This window comes from Phoenix dactylifera, chromosome 5 (assembly GCF_051530095.1).
Source record: "Phoenix dactylifera cultivar Ajwa chromosome 5, Ajwa_hap1_PhDact_Kaust_v1.1, whole genome shotgun sequence".
Classification (NCBI taxonomy): Eukaryota; Viridiplantae; Streptophyta; class Magnoliopsida; order Arecales; family Arecaceae; genus Phoenix; species Phoenix dactylifera.
The window spans coordinates 38,575,804-38,601,715 of record NC_143194.1 but is presented as its reverse complement, the minus strand read 5'-3'; the positions used below and the strand labels follow the sequence as shown (position 1 = coordinate 38,601,715).

At 38.2% G+C, this 25,912-nt stretch overlaps 1 protein-coding gene across 2 annotated transcripts; it reads left to right on the top strand.

Moving 5' to 3' along the window:
- Positions 1 to 91: 91 nt before the first annotated feature.
- On the top strand, positions 92 to 25,738 carry LOC103709732 (putative ADP-ribosylation factor GTPase-activating protein AGD14). 2 transcript variants are annotated; one of them, XM_089931028.1, is made up of 15 exons: positions 92 to 341; positions 587 to 747; positions 858 to 1,242; positions 5,848 to 5,909; positions 6,113 to 6,200; positions 6,303 to 6,364; positions 6,443 to 6,536; positions 6,681 to 7,106; positions 8,298 to 8,753; positions 8,858 to 9,034; positions 9,121 to 9,225; positions 9,330 to 9,413; positions 13,163 to 13,304; positions 13,401 to 13,470; positions 24,985 to 25,738. In XM_089931028.1, exons 5-15 carry the CDS (start codon positions 6,147 to 6,149, stop codon positions 25,121 to 25,123), a joined length of 1,809 nt encoding a protein of 602 aa, XP_089787154.1. In that variant the 5' UTR covers positions 92 to 341; positions 587 to 747; positions 858 to 1,242; positions 5,848 to 5,909; positions 6,113 to 6,146; the 3' UTR covers positions 25,124 to 25,738. The 2 variants fall into 2 exon arrangements, with proteins under 2 accessions (XP_089787154.1, XP_008793443.4); XM_008795221.6 differs by lacking the exon at positions 858 to 1,242.
- Positions 25,739 to 25,912: the final 174 nt, after the last annotated feature.

The following is a 25,912-nucleotide window of genomic DNA, read 5'->3' as shown; positions in this document are numbered from 1 at the left end:
GCTCATGCTATCCTTGGACCGGCAACAACCCCTCGCCCACCGTCGAAACCGGCGACATCTATATAATGAAAAAAGTTTGCTGTTATTAACCGCGGAGAAGGAGAGCTAGAAAACACCACCTTCTCTCTTCACCTTTTAAAGAGGAAGAGCCAAAAGAATACCAGAGCTTTTGCCTTACAAATCTTCTTCGTCTCCAGACCCTAGAGAGACAAAGGAAACCCGGAGATCTCTCAGCAAGTCGATGCAGCTTTTCGATATTTCTTTCTTTTGCCATCGCCGCATTCGGATTTCCTACCTCTCCGTCTCTTCATCTCTGCATCCTTCGTTGGAGATCGAACGAGGTATGATCTTCGTCGCTTGTATATCGTCTAGGGTTTCATCAACGACGAGATGCATTGTGGATCTTGACGATCCATTCAGGAATTCTTGAATTGTTCTTGGATGTAGATGTTCTTGTTGGGTCAAATTGATTTTATGCATATTGTTTTCTTATTTTGCGGTTTCTTTGATGATCTAGATGGCATTAATGGACTCGTTTCTTGATTCCTGAATTTAAGGTTCTTTTGCGTTTATTTTCCTATTTTAGAACCGGGTCTCGACGCTGATTAGGGAAGTTAGAGGGAGCGAGGGGAAAATTCTGAGGAGAAAATGGCTAACCGGATGAAAGAGGACGAGAAGAACGAGAAGATAATCCGAGGGCTGTTGAAGCTTCCTGCGAACCGGAGATGCATCAATTGCAATAATCTGGTATTTCTTATTTCTTTTGTTAATGCATATTCTACGTATATTCCTCAATCTGATGTCTTATTCTTGGAAAAGAGAACATAAACGTAATCTTGACATGCAAACAAATCCAGGATTGTAGGGCAACAAGGTTTTGATAATCAGAGTGATTGACACGAGGCTGGCTGAATGGTTGGGAAAGGTCCGCTGAACCGGGCCAAACCGTCTAGTTCAGGCAGTACCGAACCGCACCGAACCAACCCAGTTCATCATTCATATTAGGTTTCGGCTACCGGCTGGAACCGATATTGGACCGGCCGAAATTAGCCAGATCCGACTGGTCGATGCCTAACCAGAGCTAGTTTGCACCGAGTCAACCCAATTAAGAACCAAGTTGGGTATGGGCCACCTGCCACTGCCCTATCGGTTCGGTCCGGTATCAAACCGTACTGGGTGCCAACCGGTATGGGTCCCGGTACCAGTTCGACGGATCTTGGTTGGGATTGAAGGAATACACACGTATGTAATTAGAGACTTCTCACTTCTTTCATGTTTTGTAAGCCGCGTGATGTTCAGGTGATTGACAGATTTGAGGTGGGATATTGGGATTGAAACCCTAGCCTAAAGCTCTCTAGCAGTGCTTCATGATTTTATAAATCATTAGCTATGGGGAAAATGCTACAAGGTGCTGCTCATTTACCTAATAGTTGCTCGGCCAATGTGGCATTGGCGTGGCATGTAATATTGATTCGAAACCCCTTGTGAATTACACTAACCTTGTTGAATGGCTTGTGGAACAGATGGGGTAGAAGAGCAAGCACACAGAGCATTTCTCATTAGCTTTTTATGGGGGCTTGACATTCCCTAATACAGCCATACATGAATTAGTTGGAAAATTCTCAGTAATAAATTAGTTTGAGAAGTTTCATTAATTTCTACAAGTTTCTAAAATTTGCTAAACCGGCTACTCTAGAAGCAAGAAAGCTTGCGTGGCTACCTCATGGAATACTAACTAAACCAGATATTAATGCAAAGGTAAAATAACAATTTTAGTTGCATCAGCCATACCTTGAAATTGCTGGCTGTGAAGTTTGCTTATAATTGAGAAGAGTGGACAGTGCATGTGAGAAATAAGAATTGTAGAACAAAAATTAATGATTTGATCTGGATTTCCTTATAATCTGTTTTTTTCTTTAAAAAAAATGGCAACATTTTTATCTGTTTTGCCTTTTCCAGCATTTATGGATCATGTTTAAAATAATGCCAAAAATCAGCAGTTTAGTAATGCATGGTCAAATTCTCTAGGTAGGGGAGTTAAGATGGTGGGCCTCTGGCTAGATTTTATTCTATTATGGCCTGGTACTTTAATTAAGAAAATATTTCTATACTCTAATGTAGCCTATGGATAGCCTTACCTATGGGAAACTTGGATAATTTAATGAAGCACCAACACTTGTTATCTATTTTCAGAATTACTCATAAGTCTTGATTTAATTTCAATTCATTGAGGACTATGGTGACTGGTCATAGTGGGAAATGTTTTGATTTGTTTTAATGTTTTATAATCCTATTTTGAATGAGTCTAGTGTGGATTGGTCTGGCTCACCTATGCCGCTTACTTGGTGGTCAACTATAGATGTTAAAAAATTAAGTGTTACTACAGAAATCTAACGTTAATAGCAAGGTTCACAATCTCGATATTAGATTCCATACTGATATTATGTTGCGTGTATGTATATCTGGTACGAGATTTGGTTTGGCGTATCGAGACTCGATACACATCCCGTTCTGAGTTTCAATTCGGTACCAATACCATACGGTACTCCTGGTACCAGGCAATATGGTCTAGCAAACCTTGGTTAACAATACCAGTTTTGGTACCTGTATTGGTGCTCAGGTGGTATAGTGTCAATAAGGTTCAGTTCTTGATATTGATACTTGGTATACGGGGTGCACCAAGCACTGGTTTGCTATTGGTATGAGTCAGTATGCCCAGTATGGACAGCTATAGTTTGGTATTACAAACCATGCAGAAACCTAAGGCGGACCTTTATGGACCCTTATTTGTATTTTGAGTTCTTTCATTTTCCATTTTGACCCATCATGGTCTTGTCAGACATTTATCACTATAGATGAGATTGCAAGTCATGTGCTTTGACTTGTGGTTCTCCTTTTGCTCTTCTGTTGCCTCTTCTGTAGCCTCTGCATGTAGATTGAATTTGCGTGGGCTATTTCCACAAAAAATTTCATTTAACATTATTTGTTGTAAAATTGGTAATATTTGGTGGTTAAGTTGCTAAAATGCTTATTTGAATACAAATGCACTCCTAGATATGGAATCTTTCTTTGTGCTGGTATTGTTTTGAGAAATTTTACTTTGTACCATACAACATTTTAGAAGACAGCTGAACAAGTGTTTCAACCCCCCTCCCCTCTTTTCTCCCGCTATTTTTAGGCATACTTTCGTACCAATGACACTTAGGCAATTTAGAATTCTGAAATTCAGACATGCTGTCAAATACTTGAACATGCTTTAGGATGGCATGACACTCATGCTTTGAAAATTGAATGTCTTGCATATGTTAAGCTATTAAAGGGCACTTAGTAAAACTACACTTCATCTTCTGTCTTTTGAGAGACTAGATTGACATGAAGTGTAGCACCAACCCAACAGGCCATTTGAAAATAAACATATAGTTATGTCATACAGTAACCATTCTGCTTCTGGTCATTTTGGTACATGAAACTTGTTTCAAGTGTCTAAGTCACACTTATCCTGGGATAGTATTCAAAGAAAGGAGGATAAGAGAATGGTAAGGAAGAAGAGAAGGCAGTTTTGTCATGACAACCAAAAGTTTCTCGGCAATGATCATCTAACTCACAATTTCATGTTAACTGCAATAAATCCAGAATTTTATGAAATGTTCCAATTCCTTACCTTCTTTCAGAATCTCAAATCATTTTAAATTTTCTGGATTTATTTGAAATTTATGGTTCTTTTCTTAAATTATTGTTGTTGTTACTCGCAATACTATTCTAATTGTGCAGCGATCTTACCAATATTTAGGTTTTGGAAATGCTTGGTTTTCTGCCTTGTGCTTAATGCTAACTGGCTAATTCTTTTTAAATGACACTTAAGTATTAAGCTTTCCTTCTAACATGGATGCAACATCTTTCCTTCATTCCCTTAATGTTAAGAGTATGCCTATTTATTAGCTTTGAGTTGCTTTACCAAGGGCTACTGCAGTTTTTCACCTTGAAGATGGAAGGATTTTTGTTTTATATATCCTATCAATTCTCTAGATCTGGGTCCTAATGTTTAGCAATCCTTTTCCCATTCAATGATTTTTTTTTCCACAAAAAAACTGGGTTAAAAGTCTTTTTCCTTAATTTTTGTAACAAACAACTGAATAAGGATAACTTCATCTGAGAGAACCTTGGGCATTAGTTTGAAGGAATTAGGTAGCATTTCTCAAATTAGTTCATTTCCAGGAATCAAAAGGCTCTCCCAGCCCTCTCCTTGCCACCCAAAGCCTCACATCTATATCTTTTATCTTTTACTATATATAATCGGAATTTTGGAGCATCCATTGGATACTTGTATCTTGGTTGAACGGTCTATGTTTTCTTCGCATGATTAGCATGTGAGAAAGGAAATATGATCTCTTTTAATGTGGTTTCTTTCTCGAATCCCAATGCAGAAATCTCAACGATATTCTTAAAAATATGGATGCAATGTAAATCTCTCAAATCCCTGTTTAGGTCACTAGGGTCAAATATCAACCATTTTTCTCTTTCTCTCTCACCCTCTTAAAAAAATCTGTAAATTTTAATAAACAAAAAAATTAATCACAGCTGTCCTCCACATGCATTGAATATTTCATGATCTAGTTTGCTATATAAATGAAATACTTGCATGTTACTCCATGACTCTTTTACTCCACTTTTGTTGGAGCATCGTGCTCCCTCTTTGTATCCAGTTTTGCTGCCAAATCTTTCTTTCCAATTATGTCCTTTATATTTGTAGAAGACTAATAAATGCACTCATCATATTTTCCTCTTCCTTTGAAACAATGTCTCTTAGTCAAGAATATCTAATTTAATCATAATATGAAGCCACTTATGATATGTGAAATCTTGACTGTGACCTTAGATTGATGTACCAAGTGATCACATGTGATGGATTGCAGCCATCTTTAGGACTATGTACTACACCATTCACATAAATAAATCAAATGGTGGTAAATCAAGTGATTGCAATGGCCCATCATGCACTCCTTTCATACTTGATTTTATCATATTCGTCCATGCCAAATGCTGTTACTTAAAAATAGAAGGGCATGCGGACGGCAATGTTAATTATTCCAGTTGTTTTACAGTTTCCTAGAATATTGTAATTCAGGAGCTTCCATTAATCCATCAACTTGCTTTTAGTTCAAATCATCTCATTTGCTCTAAAATTACATGTTTCAGTTGACTAGAATCGTGGTAGTTTCTTTATGCATTGGATACATCAAAGTTGTATCATTTTTAAGGTGATATTGTAGTTTTTTTATTAAATTCAAAAACTTATGATCATTCTTTTGCCTTATCAATGCCTCCTTTTTTTGGGGATTGAAGCCTTTCAGTTTCATAATTTCAGGACAACCTGCACTTATCTTCAGAAGGGGACAATATCCTGATGGGGAATCTGGTGTGGGTTGCACCTGCTAATTAATTAGCTGTCCAATGGTAGATAAAAGACAGTCTATAAATTGCTTTTGAGGGAGAAATGATTTGTAGCTTGTATAATGGAAAAAAGGGAAAAACTAGAGTAAGTGGAAAAGCATCCAAGACTTATTGTAGCTGAAACCAGAACCTCCACTTCTCTTTTGCATCATACAATTTTCAAACATGAGATTGCTTTAATTACAAAAGCATGACATCTATAAATGAGCCATTCTCTTGGATATGAACAAATTGCTTGCTAATTCATCTTTTTTTGTTTTTGTGCCTTCACTTAAACTGGATTTATCTAATGAATTAGTTCCTTGACTTCACAACTTTGTTGCAGAAATCTGTCACTAGAAGATTTAGTATGTATATTATCAAGTAATAACTCTGCTAGCATGCATATGTGAACAGGGACCGCAATATGTGTGCACAAATTTCTGGACCTTCATTTGTACGAACTGCAGTGGAGTACAGTGAGTATTTGTTTGATTTTTCATTATGAATTTTCATCTTCTGCTTTGAAATATTCAGTATGTTTACATACTATTTGTTGTATATTGTTTATGACATGTATCTGGACCGAACCTGACAAGGGGTTGATAGATAATTAGAGGTTCCTTGCAGATTATTAGCTAGAACATTAGCTTCATTGTTAATTTGACATTATCTTTGCCAGCCGGGAGTTCACTCACCGTGTAAAATCAGTATCAATGGCTAAATTTACTTCACAAGAAGTTAGCGCCCTTCAAGAAGGGGGAAATGAGGTAGTCTTGTGCCTTTTCCCCTTCTCTTTTCCCGAGTTCATATAATCATCTCATTGTTGTTTAACATTATTGGATTATTGGATGGCTTACCCTTACTTCCAGCATGCCAGGGGAATTTATTTCAAGGAGTGGGATCCACATCGGCATTCATTTGCTGATAGCAGGTTATCACTGGCTCCAAGATTTGGCTTTTTAATACTTTTTAAATGGTAAAATTAAATCCCCTTTTTTTACCTTTTCAGTAATATTGATAGACTTAGAAACTTCATTAAGCATGTCTATGTGGATCGGAGATTTACTGCAGAAAGAAATGTTGACAGGCCTCCAAGGATGAAGGTAATGTTTGAATGCTTCACAATTGAATTTAGAAGTTTGCTTCTGTTTAGCATGATGCCAGTAATGTGATCAAACTTGCTGAACGGCTTTTGTTGCATTTTCAAATATTTTTTCAAAAATGGTTTATGTATGTGCATCTTGCAGGGTGTTAGGGAGGATTATAATGAAAACAGAAAGATGGAATCATATCGCAATGATTCAAGAAGCCCGCCATATGATCTAGGACGAAATGGCGACAGAAATTTGAGATATAGTTATGGAGAGCAAAGTCCTGGATATGATCGAGGTGATCACAGAAGAAGTTCTGCTCGATTTGAGGTGGTAGATGATAGGCTTCGAGATGACAGATTTGGAAATGGAAACCAAAACTGGAGATTTGAAGACCGTAGGCTTCCAGATGCACCAAAGTCAGAGGGGAGGTCACCAAACCATCAGAAACATGTCAATGTGACAAATCCCCCAATGATACGCCCTGTAAAGGGTGTTCTAGGTGATGATATGCCAGCAATTGGAGTTGGTGACCCACCAAAATCAAATGAAGCCAGCTGTGATAATTCTGCACAGACACAGGTAGAATTGTAATTGATTTACATAGTTGATCTGCTGCTTGTGCATAAGTAGTAACATATTTTTTCAGCTTTCTACCGATCTTTTCGTTCAAGTTATTTTATCATAAATTGGTACAAAGCATTTTATCCCTGCAGTGCTGTCTTTTAGTTACTTTGTAAAGTTCTTGCTCAATCTCTGAAATAGTAATATATAACAAATCCATGTATGGTACATGATTATGTTAAGCAGACCTTGTAAGAAAGTTTCTAACAGAGATACGAGCATCTTACAGTATGAGATAAAATGAAATGCCAGCCTTAATTTTTTTGTAGTATCACTAACAATTAAGATGATCATTGATTTGAATTGTAAGGACTGAAGTAGTCAAATAAAAAGATCACTTTTACATATGCTTGTCTAAGTTATCGCTAACTCACACATACAATTCCAACCTCCATTGTATCTTATTCTGCATATCTTACCAAACATGCATTAGCCTGCACAATCTTTGTTACTATAATCATGACATAGATGCTTGATTCGATATGTCAGGTGTTGGATTCTGGAATCTTTCATTGTCATTCTTATCAAATGGCAGGTCCTTGATCAAAAGAAAACTCTCAAATATTCTCCAAAGATTTTGTAAATGTTTTCATAAACTCCCATTAGCTCGTCCAATCCCTTAATATTAGTACAAGCTCTTATGCCAACTGAGCATCCTCTGATTTTCGTGACAAGCCTAATCTTGTTTCCTGAATCCATCTTAAAATCCTTATAGATTAACCAACACAAATAATCATGTAGTTGTAACTAACAAAAATTTTCCATTTTCACTGGTTGGTAATAACCAACTAAAATGCTCTACATCTTTTATCTAATAATCATCAGTTCTCACAGTCATATCTAGATATAATTTAGACATCCTATCCACAAAGAGGTTATTTCCATATTTGGTTGGTTCTAGGTTCCTTCTTCATGATTGATATATTCTAGTTCCTTAACTCTGAAATACAAATACGATAAAAATGATAACCTACCATTTGGACCGGTTTTTTATTGTTAAGATTCATTGGTTTTATAGTCCATTCTTTTGTTTTCCTGAGTTGTCAGCTGTTACCACATTGCCTCCTATAAAAAAAACATAATGCTGTGTTCCTCCTGGAAAGCCTTTAAATTTGAGCACTAATGCTTGAAAAGTATCATATATTCCAGGGGACCTCATCGTCAAGTAGCCCAGGATCCACTGATGGAAATTCAGTGCAATTGAAGAGGGCAAACTCTGGAAATTTGATTTCTTTTAGTGCGGATCCTGTGCCTCCTGCTGCTGAAGCACCGCAACAAGCTGTTCGTCAAGAAACAGCCTCTCCTTCATCTGGTGGTGGAGATTGGGCATCTTTTGATGTGACTGGCCAACAGGAAGCACCTCAAGTGGTTGCAAATGTCAATACTCTGGAATCTGCATTAGCCCAATTATCAATTCCCGAATCTGCGTCAGTAGGCAATATGTCAACTTTGCCTGTTCCTGGTGTTGATTCCTCTCCAAAAACACAGGATGGAGCACAGTTGCCCATGATGCAACAACAACAGCCTTTGCTATTTCCTGTTGCTGGCAGTCAGTCTATTAATCAACCATCTAGCTTATCTGCTGTTGGATCTCCAAACAACCAGGTAAACTTATTTATTTTGTGCCAAATATATACTATGCACGCATGTGTTTATGTACAATACAAGATATATACTAGGTTACATCTTTTGCATCTTTTTTTTTCCAGATATGCAGTTCATCACCAGCACTGAACATGCCTGGATCTTTGTCTGCCCCAGCTGGTGCGCCACCTGGACATCTATCTCAAATAGTCATAAAACCGCCTCAAGAAACAAATGCTGGAGTTTCATCAGAACCCTCTTCCGCAGATAGTAAAACCAGTGGAAGGAAAGAACTTCCAGAGGTTGTCATTATTAAGATGTCTTGTCATGGACACATGTTTCATGTTATTATTACCTATCATTACTCATAAATGTTAAACATATACAGGATCTTTTCACTTCGCTCTTTTCAACAGCTTCTTTATCACCTTCAGGCTATCTACGAGGTCCCCAGCTTGGCATGGGGTATGGAATGCAATATCCCACAGGAATGGTATGTACATGGATTTGCTGTGTTTCCTTACAGATATCGCAAATAAGTGCATGGTGTTTGCCTTTCTTCTGAAGCTGACTTGCACATAAATTTTTCCCTTTCAGATAGTGCCAGCATATCCTCAGTTAGTGAAATCAGCAAATCCATTTGATCTCACCAATGAACCAGCTCCACTTAATGCTCCCATGGTATGCAAGTTCATCTTGTTACAAAAGTTGAATATAAGATTTGATATCAATAAATGGGCAAAAAGCCCTCAGACCAAGAGGTTCATGTTGTGCACTTTAAAACTGATTGCCCAGCAAAATTTGTGCACAATTTTAAACACCTTTTTATTTGATTGTAACCATGTGGCAGATGGGATGAAGATGACATGCTTTTATCTCTGATTAAGGATGAAGTGAAAAACTGGGTTCTAAGAAAAGATGCTCCTCGGAGAGGCGTGTATGGAATGTAAACATTTAAGGTCACTTTGATAATTTAGAAGTGTGGCCTTTTTTTTTCTTTTTCCTTTTCTTTTTGGTTGATTAAGAAGTACAAGAGGCAATATTGGCTTGTGAAAGGCGTAGTTTTTGGAGAAGCTTTGGGTGGGTAGAGGAATTGCTAAAGAAGATTGATTTCATTGGGTAACTTTCTTTGTTAGAGGTGTTTTGTTATTAAACAGAGGAGGGCAATCAGGATTGTATGAGTCTGCTCTTTCTGCAAATGATATGCAAGACTTTTCGTACGAGGATTGATCTCTTTTCAAAAGTCTTCTTTTTAAAATTTCACTTCTTGGTGCACTTGAAGGTTGGAATTTATGAAGATTGGGATGTATAGGTACCAACCTATAGACTATGGTGGTCTGGTGTCAACTTATAGATTTTGGTGATCTCCTGGATGCCACTCTGCCTAGTTCCCGCCACCTAGGCTTGCCCTAAAAGTGAGTCAGCTGCCTTACCAGTGGTGAAGTGGCCAGCCTAGGTTTCGGCAGGTTGAATTTTGACCATCTTTTATGGCTGTTAGGTATTAGAGTGTGGTAGGTTGAAGGTATTTGCATGTCATCTGACAGAGTATAACATTCAGCACCTTTTCCTTTGATGTCCAAACACCTCTGTTACAAATTAAGACTGATAATTGTTTAGCTGTTTTTTTCCAAGTTTGTATTGATTATTCATCACATGGTAGGGTTACTTGTATTAATTTAAATTTTTAACCATTTTAATTTCCAAACAATTTGCAATGTTGTTTAATGTGTAAGGTAAATTTGTTCCTTTTTGGTTTACATGTTATTATTGCAATAAAATAGGTGTTCAAATGATAAGTATTTTTCTGGCATATTTCTATGTCGTTTAATTTGTTCTATTTATTAACAAATATGTATATGTATGGATGCAAGTATACATACATGTATGTATCCAGTTACTTTTGTACACATGTACATGAAATATATAGATTGTCTAGGCAGGTTGAGGTATTAGGCATGTCAGATGGCAGATTATAATCATCAGTACCATTTCCTTTGATGTCTAAATATCTTAGTTACAAATTATAGAACTTTATTAGTTGTTGTTTAGTTTCTTTTTGATATCATTATCATAGAATCTCTATGAATATTAGATCATCTAGTCAAAAACCACTCAAACTTTAAAAAAGGAATCAACTTATAGCAGCTCATGTAGTCTGATGGTTAATCTGAATAGAGTATATTGCTCGAGTCTTCGGGCTAAATTTCAGTGTTCAAGGTGTTGCACTTTGCTCCAACTTAAAAGTTGAACTGTTATGGTAGACAAGAATAAGTAGTAAAGTCCATTGGTGTTATGTCGATTCTAATTTATGTTGGTGTCAAAGAATAGGAGATTTTCCATTTCATTATATATGTGTTTCTTTGTACTGTACCAGTACAAGAAACATATATTTTAAGGATAATATGTTAGACCCTTCAGCCAATTTGACCTCTCTTGAATCCAATGTTAACCCAGAAGATTACATATTCTTAAAATTGTGGTTTAATAATATATATATGTAACCACAATTTTAAGAATATGTAATTTTCAGGGTTTCTGTCACTTGGGCTCAATTATCAGGATTTGCATATTTTTTGTCCTCTGGTCAATTGCATATTGTCTTGAGATAAGCATAGACAACTTTGAATATTTCTTGTTTGGTAAATGTTAAGCCCAAAAATCTCTGTATATTTATCGTGGCCATCAAGAGAAATTTATTGTAATATTGGTTCCTTCAGTAAGAGGGTGGGCTTTGGTGCAACAACAAAGTTGCTCCATTGTGACCTGGGTGTCACATTGAAACAGCCTTTTTTCATGCACGGGTCCCAGACTCTACAATGGTGCGAGCCTCGTGCAGTAGATGCCTTTTTTATTGGTTCCTTCAATATTGAGGTCTCTCTGGTTGTCTCAGGCTTCTAGAAAATAAGTTATCATGTGGACAAAAGTACTAATCCCTCTATTTTTTTAGAAACCAGTTGTGGTTACAAGACTTAGGAAATGAGCTATGGTTGGGTGGATTATAATGGTCAAAGTACTGGCACCACCCACCTGATATTTAATTTAAGATCTGAAAATGTTTTATTATTGAATTTCATTTTATTTGCCATGAGGAAATAAAAGTTAGCTGCAACTTGATGATCTTTGTGGAGAACCATTATAATTCCTCTTTTACATATTTGACAGCGTCACAGGAAATTCCAAGCTAATTTCTCTGATTGTTATTATCTTATTTACTGTATATTTTTGTTTGCAGCAATAAATTCTTTGATGTGCTATACGTAAATATAAATATATTTGGGCATAAATATGTCCTTTATGATATGCTTATTAGAAACTCTGACATGCAAATTATTGTAGTATTCACCGATTCTCCTGGCATTGCACTGTAAGTCTGTAACTGTTCATTTTGCTGGCCTTCAGCTTCAACAATCCGATGTCTGTTACACAACTAGTTGGAAAATTCATGGATTGTTGTACAACATCTATTATTGACCTGAATAAAAAACTGTAAATGAGCAGTTTGATCTTCCCCTTGTTATGTTTAATCTAGTAAGCATTCAGCAAGTATGAAGCTGCTTGCTAAGAGTGTGTCAATGCTATTTCATGATTGCTTTCAATTGGAATGCCTTCAAGACCCAAAACGACTCAATATTAACTGAATGGGGTGATGATTCCCAACAAGCAGCAAGTAAAATCCCATTTTGGTTAGGAGACACTTGCCCTTCGCAGAGCGTATAATTTATGGATCTAGTCATATTATTTGTTCTGTTGTATATCTAACTCAGAATATCTAGAGATCGTTTTACAACATCTATTAATTGACCTGAATAAAAAACTATCAGTGAACACTCTGATCCTCCCATGGTTCTGTTTAATCCAGCAAGTATCATTGTTTTGCCTTGGATTCAGTAAGTATTTAACTACTTGTCAATAATATGTTGATGCCATTACTGTCTCTTTCAATTGGAACTCCAATTGCAAATTTATTTTGATCAATTGGAATACCTGCAGGCTATAATGCCGCTGAAAACAACTAATTTTTAGCTGTATCTGGTGATGATTCATGTCAGGCAGCGAGTCTGGTCTCCATTTTGTCACAACTCAAGAAACATGGCCACTTAATAGAGGATAAAAATGCCTTCTCTTTCTCTCCCCTTTTTCCTATTCTAAAACTTAACCCAGGTCAACTATGTCTAACAAAACATAAGGTCCAGTCAAGTCTGACCAGATTGACCAGCTTATCTGGACTTGCAGAAGCTTGTCATTCTGAGCAAAGTTTGTTATCCAGTCAACTTAAGCTTTAAATTCTGAGATTGCTGATGTTTATCTCTCACAAGGATTTGAATGCGTGACGCATGATTTTGTAGGTCATATACGATGCCTGAAAAAATCCATACGCAGTTACCGTCAGATATCTATGCAATCTAAATATGTCTTTTTCTGTAATGTAGTTCCCATCTATGGCATCTCTTCAAGGGTCAATACCAAACATGAGTGTTCCACGAAACTTACTACGCAGTTGCAGCTTTGGAGGTCCTTCCCCACGACAGATGCCATCACAGCAACCATCTTATCTATCATCCATATCTCCAAGTAAAGTTATACCATATCTTCAGACTTTGCCACTATTGATATCTTAGAGTAACCTTTCTATTTGTAAATGTTGCTAATGCCAAGTTCAATCCTCAGGTCTGTATATGATGCAGCAGGTCCCAAGCAACATGCGTCATCATCTACCTACCAATATGGTTCCCATGGTGTAAGTCTTTTAACAGTATCTGTTATTTCTTTGCTTCTTTTCTTCAATAATCATTCTAGCTAATTACAAGACATGCAAACGATTATCAAAATCTGTAGATTATCTATCTGTCCATTAAGATTGAAACAAACAGGTGCATTATCATGTCCTGATCAATATTTTCAAAATTCAGATCATCTACCTATTTAATCAGATTGTTATATCTTTCAACTAAGCCGATCTCCTGCAACTGGAAATTGATGGCCACCTTCATTACACTTTGGTTTGACAGTGATATTTGTATCACTTCAAAACTTTCCTGGTCATAATTGATGATATAGCTTCTGTACCTAGTTCTACTACTTACCTATTTGAAACCTCAGTTACCAACCTTGTTACATAAAACCATCTAAATAGAGTATTAGATCCTGAAACTGGAAATGGAGCTTACTGAAATAAAAGATCAGGTTTGGGACTTTGCCACCTCAACTGCATTTGCATTTTTTATATCACTTCAAAGTTTTTCTGATCATAATTGATAAAGTAGCTGCTTTACCTAGTCGAGTACTAATTACTTGAAAACTTAGTTGCTAACTCTCTTTCATGAAACCATCTAAGGTTCAAAATAAAATATCTGATCCTGAAACTGGAAACAGAGTATAGTGAAATAAATGATCACAATTGGGACTGGTGCAAAAAATAAAACTGCTCTCCCAAGTGCAGGAGAATCGCACAAGTAGTAAAACTCGGAAATCCGAGGTCGAATCCTCAGGGAACGGTATAGGTATTATCAGCGTATTTTAGATGTAATTTTTAGTTGATTTTCAGAAATCAAAAGTAGAGAATAATCTGTAATTAAACAAAGTTCAAGAATATAGATAAGGCTAGGGATCCGGAATTCTCCTTAACAATATTACTTTCAACAAATAAACTCGGTGATTCTTGATTAAAGATTAATAAGATAGAGTAGTTCTAATCATGGAGTATACAATCTGAAAACATGAATTCAACATCTAAGTATTTATCGTGCCGGTTACGTCTACGACAAATCAAAAATCGAAACAATCCATGCATCAATACCTATATAAACCATAAAAGATCTATCAAATAAATAAATATTCAAGAATTCAAAACATACCAATAGATATAAAACAATTAGAATAAAAGATTAGAGTATACTTGATGAAAGCAACATGACAAGGGTTCATCCATCACCCTTTGCCAAAGGAATTAGCCCCCCATTACAAAAATCAGCCTCACCATCTCTTTTTTTTTTCTTTTCGGAAACAGGGCATCCCCTGTTTCCTTTCTCTTTTTTTTTTTTTTCTTTCCTTCCCAAAATGGCTGGAGAGCCTCCTCTGTTCTTCCTCTTCTTTTTTTTTGTGTGAGAACCGCCCCCCCTTTTCTTCTTCCCCGAATGAGAGCTATATAGATGGCGTTTGATCCCTCCTGAGCGCACGCGGTGGAGATGGGCGGATGGAGGGGGATCTCGAACGTTGATCGCGGGCGGATCCGGCGCTGATCGGTGCGAAGCTTCATGGGATGCTGGGTCACGGGCTTGGGCGAACGCTGTGGAGGAGGTGAATGGCTGGATGGCGATGATCACTGGCTCACGGATGGCTGGAGGCGAGATCGAATGCATGAGAGGCGTCGGAGAAGAGCGAGATGCTGGGAGATTGAATGCTGTGCGAAATTAGGGGTCCTCCATGCGACGAAGATGAACATCTGAACGCAATCGGGAAGAAGGTTGGCTCGATCCAGAATCATAGCTAATCCCGACTGATTCAGGAAGTTGAGGAGCTGATCTTGGCTGGGCGGTGATCGCGGACGGACGCATGGACGGGTGAATCACGGAGGCTGGGATCATGGAAGACGTTGACTGCGGAGGCTTTGAAACGGGGAAATGGAATGATGCGGAGGAGCTGGGATGTGAGGAATCAGTGGAGGCAAGCGGATGCGTGGGAGGTGATCGCGGGATGATCACGGGAAGGTGGAAGATCATTGGTGCGGATGGAATCAGGATGCTAGGATTGGGTGCAGGGATCAGATCACAGATCCTAGCTCACGGACGGCTGGAATCTTGAGTTGCATTACGGAATTTGGGGAGTCGCTTGGGTGCGCGAAAGAAGAGTCATAGACTCTATTCTGCAGTTGGAAGGATGCATCCTTTTTAGATGAATTTATATAAAATAATGTTAAAAATTATAATAAGTGCTAAGGATAAAATATTAATCATGCAAATGTTAACATCTATTATTTATCATTATTTTGCTAGCATTAGGCTAAGTTAATTGGTACTTAGGTCGCACTTTTGTGCTCTCATCATACCCCCCAACTAGCTTATTGCTAGTCTCTAGCAATTCAGAGTAAATAATTGCATGAGAGTACAAAAAAAAAAAAAATGTTGGTCAATTCTTTGACTTTTTATTAAAGCTAAAGACACAATACTAAGATACGTGCCCACTTTCGTAGGGCATCACGATTGCACTTAGCATGTGCAACAAGCCGTTAAACCCCTAGGTTACCCTAGTGGACGAGTGTTGTCTCGTGAGGGTTTTCAAGGATGTTACCCACAAACATCATGAATGATATGACATGCGGTCCTAAATTCTAAGCTAATACCCATGTAATTAATATATATTTTCAAGCATGGCAACTATCAAAGCAAGGGGAAATATGAAAGTGTAGTGTGCATAAAATAGTATGACTTTTTCAGAGTACTAATACCTCCACCACAACATGGTACCGTTTGAATTTTAGGTGTACTACTCAAGTTCACAAGTGTTTACTGCAGTTTATTAGGGCCTGATCCATCAAATTTTCGGAATATCTCATGTTGTCTAAAATTGTTAAGAATGGTTCGCATAAAAAGAAGGAGCTATCAATCCCAACTAAATATCCAAAGTACACAAAGGTCCAATACAATGGAGTCAAACCAGCCATTACCACATGTCACTGGGTTCAGCCCGACCAACCCTATTCATGCTTCTTTTTTTTTTTTTTTTTTGATATGGTGATTACAATAGTCCAACCCCCTTAGGCTCTAGCAAGGTCCATGTAGCGAGTTTTCGGCCAATGACTCCTGATCCAGTTGGCTCAAGGCATTAGGTGAAACACCCCTCGGGCTTAATTACTCGAACCAGACTACGCCACGAGGTTAGACTTGTCATCTCCTCATTTTATTATTATTATTATTTATTTATTTATTTATTTATTTTTTCAAAATAGAGAAGGTAAACTAGACCACATAATGTGACTGCAACGTGACTATAGGTCAACCAAGGTCGGAACATAAGGTACTTAGATGATCTAGCCGGGGTATTCAATCTCTATCTTTATGTGAAAACCAAATCAAGAACCTTTTAGTACGGACAAGGATACTCGTACTTCTTTTACAGATATGGCTTAATAAAAATGCATTAAACAAATGTGAACTCCTGAGGCCTTCCTATAATCATTAAATACATGTGCGGGGATCTAATAATAGGTCTCTGATCAGTCATAGTACGCATGTATTCCTTGCCTTAATAGTTGCACAAACTCAATATGAAAATACATGTGCATTTGCTTAGAATTTTTTTTTTTTTTTTATAATCAAAATACTTCCCTCCCCCCAACTTAAACATTGCATTGTCCTCAATGTAATAGATACAAGAAAGCTATAATGAAAGACAGTAGAGAAAATAATATTGAAGAGAAGAGGAATACCTTGAGCTGTTGATATCCAGAAAATAAAACCTACAAAACTAGAAAAATAATCCTAACTAATATACACGTACCTTTGCCTTCATGCTCAGTCATAAGAAGGCTCCCCCAAGAAAAAGGAGTCCTCTTCATCTGCAAAATTCTCAAGAAAAGGTTTTAACCTGTGTCCATTTACCTTAAAAATTTTACCATCCCGTGGATTCTCAATCTCAACCGCCCCATGTGGAAAAACAGTTTTTATAATATAAGGACCTGTCCATCTCGATCGCAACTTACCAGAAAACAGATGTAAGCGGGAATCATATAAAAGAACTTTTTGCAAAGGTTCAAAAGATTTTTTTAAAATTGATTTATCATGTAAGATCTTCATTCGTTCTTTGCAAATTTTAGCATTGTCATAAGCATCTCTGCGAATCTCATTAAGCTCATTCAATTGCAATTTTCTAGCTAGACCGGCATCTTGTAAATCAAAATTCAATTTTCTAATTGCCCAATACGATTTATGTTCTATTTCTACAGGCAGATGACACGCTTTTTCATAGACTAGACGGTAGGAAGACATGCCAAGAATGGTTTTGTATGCAGTACGATAGGCCCATAATGCATCTGATAGTTTCAAGGACCAATCTTTTCGTGATGGGTTCACCGTTTTCTCTAAAATACGCTTGATCTCCCTATTGGCTAATTCTACTTGGCCACTAGTTTGCGGGTGATATGGGGTAGCAACTTTGTGGGTGACACCATACTTTTTTAATAATGTCTCAAAAGGCTTATTACAAAAGTGTTTTCCACCATCACTAATTATGACCTTAGGCATCCCAAATCGTGAAAAAATATTTTCTTTTAAAAACTTCAGGACGGGTTTGTGATCATTGGTCTTACAAGCAACAGCTTCTACCCATTTGGACACATATTCGACACCGACTAAAATGTACTCATATCCAAAAGACGGTGGGAATGGGCCCATAAAATCGATACCCCAACAATCAAAAATTTCGATAATAGTAATGGGTTGAAGAGGCATCATTTGCCTACGAGTTAGACTTCCAATACGTTGACATGGATCACATGTCTTGCAGAACTCGTGGGCATCTTTGAACATAGTGGGCCAATAGAAACCACATTGCAAAACTTTTGCAACAGTTTTCTTAGAGGCAAAGTGTCCACCGCAAGCATCAGTGTGGCAGAAAGAAAGTACGCTTTGTATATCATGATCCGGTATGCATCGTCTAAAGATTTGATCATTGCAATATTTAAACAAATAGGGTTCGTCATAGTAATAATTCTTTACTTCGCGCAAGAAAATTTTTCTATCTGTCGACCCCCAATGCTCCGGCATCCGGCTAGTAACAAGAAAATTTACAATATCTGCATACCATGGTATACTAGAAAGTGCAAACAACTGCTCTTCAGGGAATGAGTCCTTGATGGAAAATTGTGGCACTGAATCATGAAAAACTAATCGTGATAAATGGTCAGCAACCACATTCTCTACTCCTTTTTTATCTTTGATAGTGATGTCAAATTCTTGGAGTAGAAGTATCCATCGTATTAAGCGTGGTTTGGCCTCTTTCTTATCCAACAAATATTTTAGTGCCGCATGGTCCGTGAAGATAACAATAGGAGCACCAAGAATATAAGAGCGAAATTTATCTAAGGCAAATACTACTGCAAGCAATTCCTTTTCGGTGGTAGTGTAATTCATTTGAGCATCGTTTAAGGTTTTGCTTACATAGTAAATGACATATGGCTTATTATCCTTGCGTTGTCCTAAGACAGCTCCTATTGCATAGTCGCTAGCGTCGCACATAATCTCAAAAGGTAATGACCAATCGGGTGGTCGAACGATGGGTGCAGTGCTAAGCATAGACTTTAACTTCTCGAATGCATCTTGGCAAGTTTCAGTCCAATTGAATGGTGTATCAAGGGATAGGAGATTACATAATGGTCGAGATATGACACTAAAGTCCTTGATGAATCTCCTATAAAATCCGGCGTGACCCAAAAATGATCTAACATCTCTAACCGTCTTGGGTGCAGGTAGCTTAGCAATTAAATCAGTCTTAGCTCTATCTACTTCCATGCCCTTCGATGAAACAATATGTCCTAAGACAATTCCCTTTGGCACCATGAAGTGGCATTTCTCTCAATTCAGTATCAAATTCTTTTCCATACATCGAGCTAAGACAGCTTGTAAATGTGACAGGCAATCATCAAATGTGTCGCCAAAAATGGAGAAGTCGTCCATGAACACTTCCAAAAATTTCTCGTTCATGTCTTCAAAGATGCTGAGCATGCATCTTTGGAATGTTGCAGGTGCATTACACAACCCGAATGGCATTCGTCGGAAAGCAAATGTGCCAAAAGGACAAGTGAAGGTAGTCTTCTCTTGATCTTCCGGTGAAATTTCAATTTGATAATATCCCGAATAGCCATCGAGAAAACAATAGAAATCATGCCCTGCAACCCTCTCCAATACTTGGTCTAGGAAGGGTAGAGAAAAGTGATCCTTTCGTGTGACCAAATTCAGCTTTCGGTAGTCAACACACATGCGCCAACTCGTCGGGACACGAGTTGGAACTAGTTCACCTTGTTCATTTTTTACTACCGTCAAACCCGATTTCTTAGGAACGACTTGAGTAGGGCTTACCCACTTGCTGTCGGAAATTGGGTAAATAATACCTACGTCAAGCAACTTGAGGACTTCTGCCTTAACCACATCTCTCATTGTAGGATTTAACCTTCGTTGCATTTGCCTTGTGGTTTTGGCATTGTCCTCCAAATATATCCGGTGCGTGCAAATTAAGGGGCTAATTCCCTTCAAATCGGCAATAGACCACCCTAAGGCTCCTTTATGATTCTTTAAAACATCAATTAATTTTCTTTCTTGGGTATGATCAAGTCCAGACGAGATGATTACAGGAAAAGTATCTTCGGGTCCAAGAAAAGCATACTTAAGTTCCTTTGGTAAGGGTTTCAATTCGAGCTTGGGTGCTTGCTCATGGGATGGTACTATTTTCACCTCTCGAGGCGACAATCCCTCAAATTCTCCTACTTTTGGTCTCCACCCATTGACCATCTTGATATCCTGATTATCCACAATAGGTGTGACTGACAAATCACCATCATTGGTGCCATTAGGACACCAATCAATCAAGCTATCGTTGAATGGGTCGTTAATTGCTTTAGCTAACAAATAATCTTCTGCGATGGTTTCAACCCAATCAACCTCCTTACTCTCTTCGGGATCGTTGGGTTGTTTGCACACATTAAAAATATTCAGTTCTAAGGTCATGTTACCAAAAGAAAGCTTCATGACGCCATTCCTACAATTAATCAATGCATTAGAAGTTGCAAGAAATGGACGTCCTAAAATGACCGGAATCTGAGACTGTGAGTTCGAAGCCGGATGTGTCCAATACAATAAAATCGACAGGAAAGTAGAACTTGTTTACTTGGACTAATACATCCTCGATAATCCCCCTTGGAATTTTAACTGATCTGTCAGCTAGTTGCAAAGTGACGGAGGTTGGCTTCAACTCACCTAAACCAAGTTGCTCATATACAGAATATGGCAACAAATTCACACTCGCCCCTAAATCTAACAATGCTCGCTCTATCCTAAAGTCACCTATGATGCACGAGATGGTTGGGCAACCTGGATCTTTATATTTAGGGAGAATGTTGTGCTGCAAAATAGCACTCACATTTTCAGTTAAAAATGCCTTCTTCTTAACATTTAGTCGGCGCTTAACAGTACACAAGTCCTTCAAAAATTTGGCATATGAGGGTACTTGTTTGATTGCATCAAGAAGAGGTATGTTGATCTTTACTTGTTTAAAAAGTTCAAGAATTTCAGAATTAGGTTCGAGCTTTTGCAACGGCTTTAACCGTTGTGGAAAAGGTGGAGGAAAAGGACATTCAACTTTTTTAGTAGAAGTTGGGACCTCAACTTCTTCTTTGTCCCTTTCATCAACTTTGGGAGCATCAGAATTAGAAGTGACCTGCGGTCTCAATGGGACGGTTTGATCAATGACTTTCCCATTACGCAAAGTCATGATGCTTTTTGCATGTTCTGTATGCGAACTAGAGGGAGCCGTATTATTACTACCGTGCACTTGTGGGTTAGGTTGGGGTTGAGCTGGAAGCTTACCCTTCTCTTGGGTACTTAGGACGGTAGTCAACATTGACAATTGGTTCCTTATGTCTTCAAAATTTCGAGTATTTTGAGCATTGATATTAGCTTGACCTTGTAGAAAAGTTTGTATGGATTGCAAGGTATCCTCGATATTTGGCTTTTGAGAGGGTGGTGATGCAAAAGTAGGATGTGCAGGTGGAGGAGCTGAATGGTGTGACTGTTGAGGATGATCATTTCTCCACCTAAAATTTGGATGATTCTTCCAACCAGGGTTATAGGTATTCGAGTATGGATCGTTATAAGGCTTTTGGTAGGAGTTCATAGCATTTGCTTGATCGTGCAAGACTTCTTTGAATGCCGGTATAGTGGGACAATCTGTAGTAGTATGACCCGACATATCGCAGATACCACAACACTCGTTTCTAAGGTCTATAGTCTTGACAGGCTCAACCTTCCTAAGCTCAATTTCTTCTACCTTCCTAGTGAGGGCTGCCATTTTAGCATGAAGATCATCCTCAGTTCTGAGGTTGTAAAGGCCTCCCTGTACAGAGCTAGTAGGCTTAGGCAAAGACTTGTTGTTTCTATCCCCGTTATCCCAAAGTTGGGCAGTCTCCGCAAGGGAATCCAAATATTCCCATGCTTCATCAGGGTGTTTTTCTAAAAATCTACCATTGCACATGGTCTCTACAAACTGTTTCAACTGTGGAGATAAACCTTCATAAAAGAAGCTAATGGTTCTCCAAGTTTCGAACCCGTGATGAGGGCATGAGAGAAGGTCTTTAAATCTTTCCCAACATTCATAAAATGTTTCATTATCTTTTTGTTGGAAATTGCTAATATGTCTTTTTAAAAAGTTGGTCCTTTGCGTGGGGAAGAACTTCTTTAAAAATTCTCTCTGCATATCTTGCCAATTTCTTATTGATCTAGGTCGCAAAGAGTTTAGCCATGTTTTGGCCTTATCCTTTAGAGAGAAAGGAAACAATGTCAACTTGAGGACATCCTCGGTGACGTTCGGCACTCTAAATGTAATGCTCAATTCTTTAAAATCCTTTAAATGAAGATACGGACTTTCGGACTCTAACCCATGAAACTTGGGTAGCAATTGGATTACCCCGGGTTTGATGTCAAAATGTCCTACATTATCAGAAAAAATTATGCATGAAGGCTGACTAGTCCTAGCCGGTTGTAGGTATTGTCTTAGAGTCATAACATGGGGTTCACGTTCTCGATCATGGTGGCTTCCCGCATCTTCATTTAAATCAGCCATCTCACAAGGTGTGAGATATTGAGAAGGAATTTCAAGGGTATGTCCTAAGGGATGATCTAAAGTTGTACGACTTAATCGACCAGTGTTGTCCCTATTCCACTTTAGCATGCAAAATAATTCCCTCTCTTTTTTTTAAAAAATAAATATAAGTACCAACTAAAGATACCCTAAAATGACACCCTAAAACAAAAATCTATTCATAATCAAACATGCAACAAAACATTACACCTCAATTTCTAATGTTTTTTTCCTTAAATTTTCAATTAGCAACAAGGGTTAATGAGATATAATAACAATATAATTCTGATTCTAAAAAAAATAAATGCAGAAAATTTAAAGTAGAAAGCAACAAGATTTCGTATTAATCTGATGGTCTTAAAAATGTCAGAATGTCAATCAGACCGTTCAGATTATCTAACAATGTGTCTTGCACTAGCTGACCAAATTTGAGTCAAATCAGACGGCTAATTTCTATGATATCAGAGTTTGATGCAAACTGTGCAGGAAATTAAAAATAGTAGTAAAGATGCAATTTTTTTTTTTCAAAAGAAAAATACTAACTACTAAGGTAAAAATTAAATCTAAAATTATACTAATAACTCAGCCGTTCCCCGGCAACGGCGCCAAAAACTTGGTGCAAAAAATAAAAATGCTCTCCCAAGTGCAGGAGAATCGCATAAGTAGTAAAACTCGGAAATCCGAGGTCGAATCCTCAGGGAACGGTATAGGTATTATCAGCGTATTTTAGATGTAATTTTTAGTTGATTTTCAGAAATCAAAAGTAGAGAATAATCTGTAATTAAACAAAGTTCAAGAATATAGATAAGGCTAGGGATCCGGAATCCTCCTTAACAATATTACTTTCAACAAATAAACTCGGTGATTCTTGATTAAAGATTAATAAGATAGAGTAGTTCTAATCATGGAGTATACAATCTGAAAACATGAATTCAACATCTAAGTATTTATCGTGCCGGTTACGTCTACGACAAATCAAAAATCGAAACAATCCATGCATCAATACCTATATAAACCATAAAAGATCTATCAAATAAATAAATATTCAAGAATTCAAAACATACCAATAGATATAAAACAATTAGAATAAAAGATTAGAGTATACTTGATGAAAGCAACATGACAAGGGTTCATCCATCACCCTTTGCCAAAGGAATTAGCCCCCCATTACAAAAATCAGCCTCACCATCTCTTTTTTTTTTCTTTTCGGAAACAGGGCATCCCCTGTTTCCTTTCTCTTTTTTTTTTCTTTCCTTCCCAAAATGGCTGGAGAGCCTCCTCTGTTCTTCCTCTTCTTTTTTTTTGTGTGAGAACCGCCCCCCCTTTTCTTCTTCCCCGAATGAGAGCTATATAGATGGCGTTTGATCCCTCCTGAGCGCACGCGGTGGAGATGGGCGGATGGAGGGGGATCTCGAACGTTGATCGCGGGCGGATCCGGCGCTGATCGGTGCGAAGCTTCATGGGATGCTGGGTCACGGGCTTGGGCGAACGCTGTGGAGGAGGTGAATGGCTGGATGGCGATGATCACTGGCTCACGGATGGCTGGAGGCGAGATCGAATGCATGAGAGGCGTCGGAGAAGAGCGGGATGCTGGGAGATTGAATGCTGTGCGAAATTAGGGGTCCTCCATGCGACGAAGATGAACATCTGAACGCAATCGGGAAGAAGGTTGGCTCGATCCAGAATCATAGCTAATCCCGACTGATTCAGGAGGTTGAGGAGCTGATCTTGGCTGGGCGGTGATCGCGGACGGACGCATGGACGGGTGAATCACGGAGGCTGGGATCATGGAAGACGTTGACTGCGGAGGCTTTGAAACGGGGAAATGGAATGATGCGGAGGAGCTGGGATGTGAGGAATCAGTGGAGGAGGCAAGCGGATGCGTGGGAGGTGATCGCGGGATGATCACGGGAAGGTGGAAGATCATTGGTGCGGATGGAATCAGGATGCTAGGATTGGGTGCAGGGATCAGATCACAGATCCTAGCTCACGGACGGCTGGAATCTTGAGTTGCATTACGGAATTTGGGGAGTCGCTTGGGTGCGCGAAAGAAGAGTCATAGACTCTATTCTGCAGTTGGAAGGATGCATCCTTTTTAGATGAATTTATATAAAATAATGTTAAAAATTATAATAAGTGCTAAGGATAAAATATTAATCATGCAAATGTTAACATCTATTATTTATCATTATTTTGCTAGCATTAGGCTAAGTTAATTGGTACTTAGGTCGCACTTTTGTGCTCTCATCAGGGACTCGCCACCTCAACTGTATTGTGCCCTCTTATCTGTATTATCATGGACTTACAAAATACTCGTGCAAAATATTGCTTGTATAGTAACATAGGCTTTTTTTCTCATGAAAAAAAGTACCAAAGCCATGTGAACATTTTATGTGTATCATTGCAGACATCAAGGAATTGTAGGTCTTGGCAGTGAGGGAGCTGCTTTTGGCAGTATAGGTATTGATCATCATCCAGCTGGCCGATACTCCCTACCGAGCACCCCAAATTCTTTTTCTCCTGCTGGAGGAAACCCTTTTGGATAGAAATGAGAAGTGAAGCCATTGATTGCTGCTTATGCTGGCAAATACTTAACCGATCATGGCTTAAAACCCACATGTTTCACCAAATCCTCTGGTTAACGATTTAAAAACAGTCAGCCCTGGTGACATGACTTCCAGTATTTGGCCAGTGTGGTCAGAGCAGAAGTTCCAGGTTTCATGTAAAACTAGCATGAAGAGAAGGAAAAAGGCAAATATTTTCTGATTGAAAGAAGGGAGCATTAAGCAGGCTACCTAGTCATTTTTCAGTCCTTATTTACTGTAAATTATTGCGGTCATGAGATTGGATTATGCAAACTTTCAGGGCTGTGCTGTTTCATTTTACAGTTTGTAGTCATTATGGGTCTTCCCCTGTTCTGCGCCCCCCTCCCCCCCCCCCCCCCCCAGCTTTTTTTTAAATTTCCTCATGCTGTTTCCTTTTCCGTATGTATTATTGCCTGAGTCTGTGAAGGGGCTATGTAACATTATGCCAGTAGAGTTCTCTTATGTGTAAATGGCAAATCATCTTTGGATATTTGTCAGTTAGCTATGTATCAGATAGCTTTGAATATTTATTGGAGTAATCTTTGAATGATAAGGAAATCGTAAGGTTTTCAGGAAGATACTGGATTCTCTTGATTGTGAATATTCTATTAGTAGATTTTGCTGAAAATGTATATTTCCAGGGGCACTGCTTTATCTTGGCCACACACTGCTGCACATGATGATGTTTATCGAGTATTTCATATTTTGCATTTGCATTAAACTCCAAGCTCATGATCCAGGGTGTGCTGC

Excerpts from the sequence above, each read along its gene's own strand:
- LOC103709732 (XM_008795221.6), top strand. The coding sequence starts at position 649 with ATGGCTAACCGGATGAAAGAGGACGAGAAGAACGAGAAGATAATCCGA. Across the intron at positions 6,365-6,442 it reads CATTCATTTGCTGATAGCAG|TAATATTGATAGACTTAGAA; the intron begins GTTATCACTGGC and ends TTACCTTTTCAG. Across the intron at positions 8,754-8,857 it reads TTGGATCTCCAAACAACCAG|ATATGCAGTTCATCACCAGC; the intron begins GTAAACTTATTT and ends TTTTTTTTCCAG.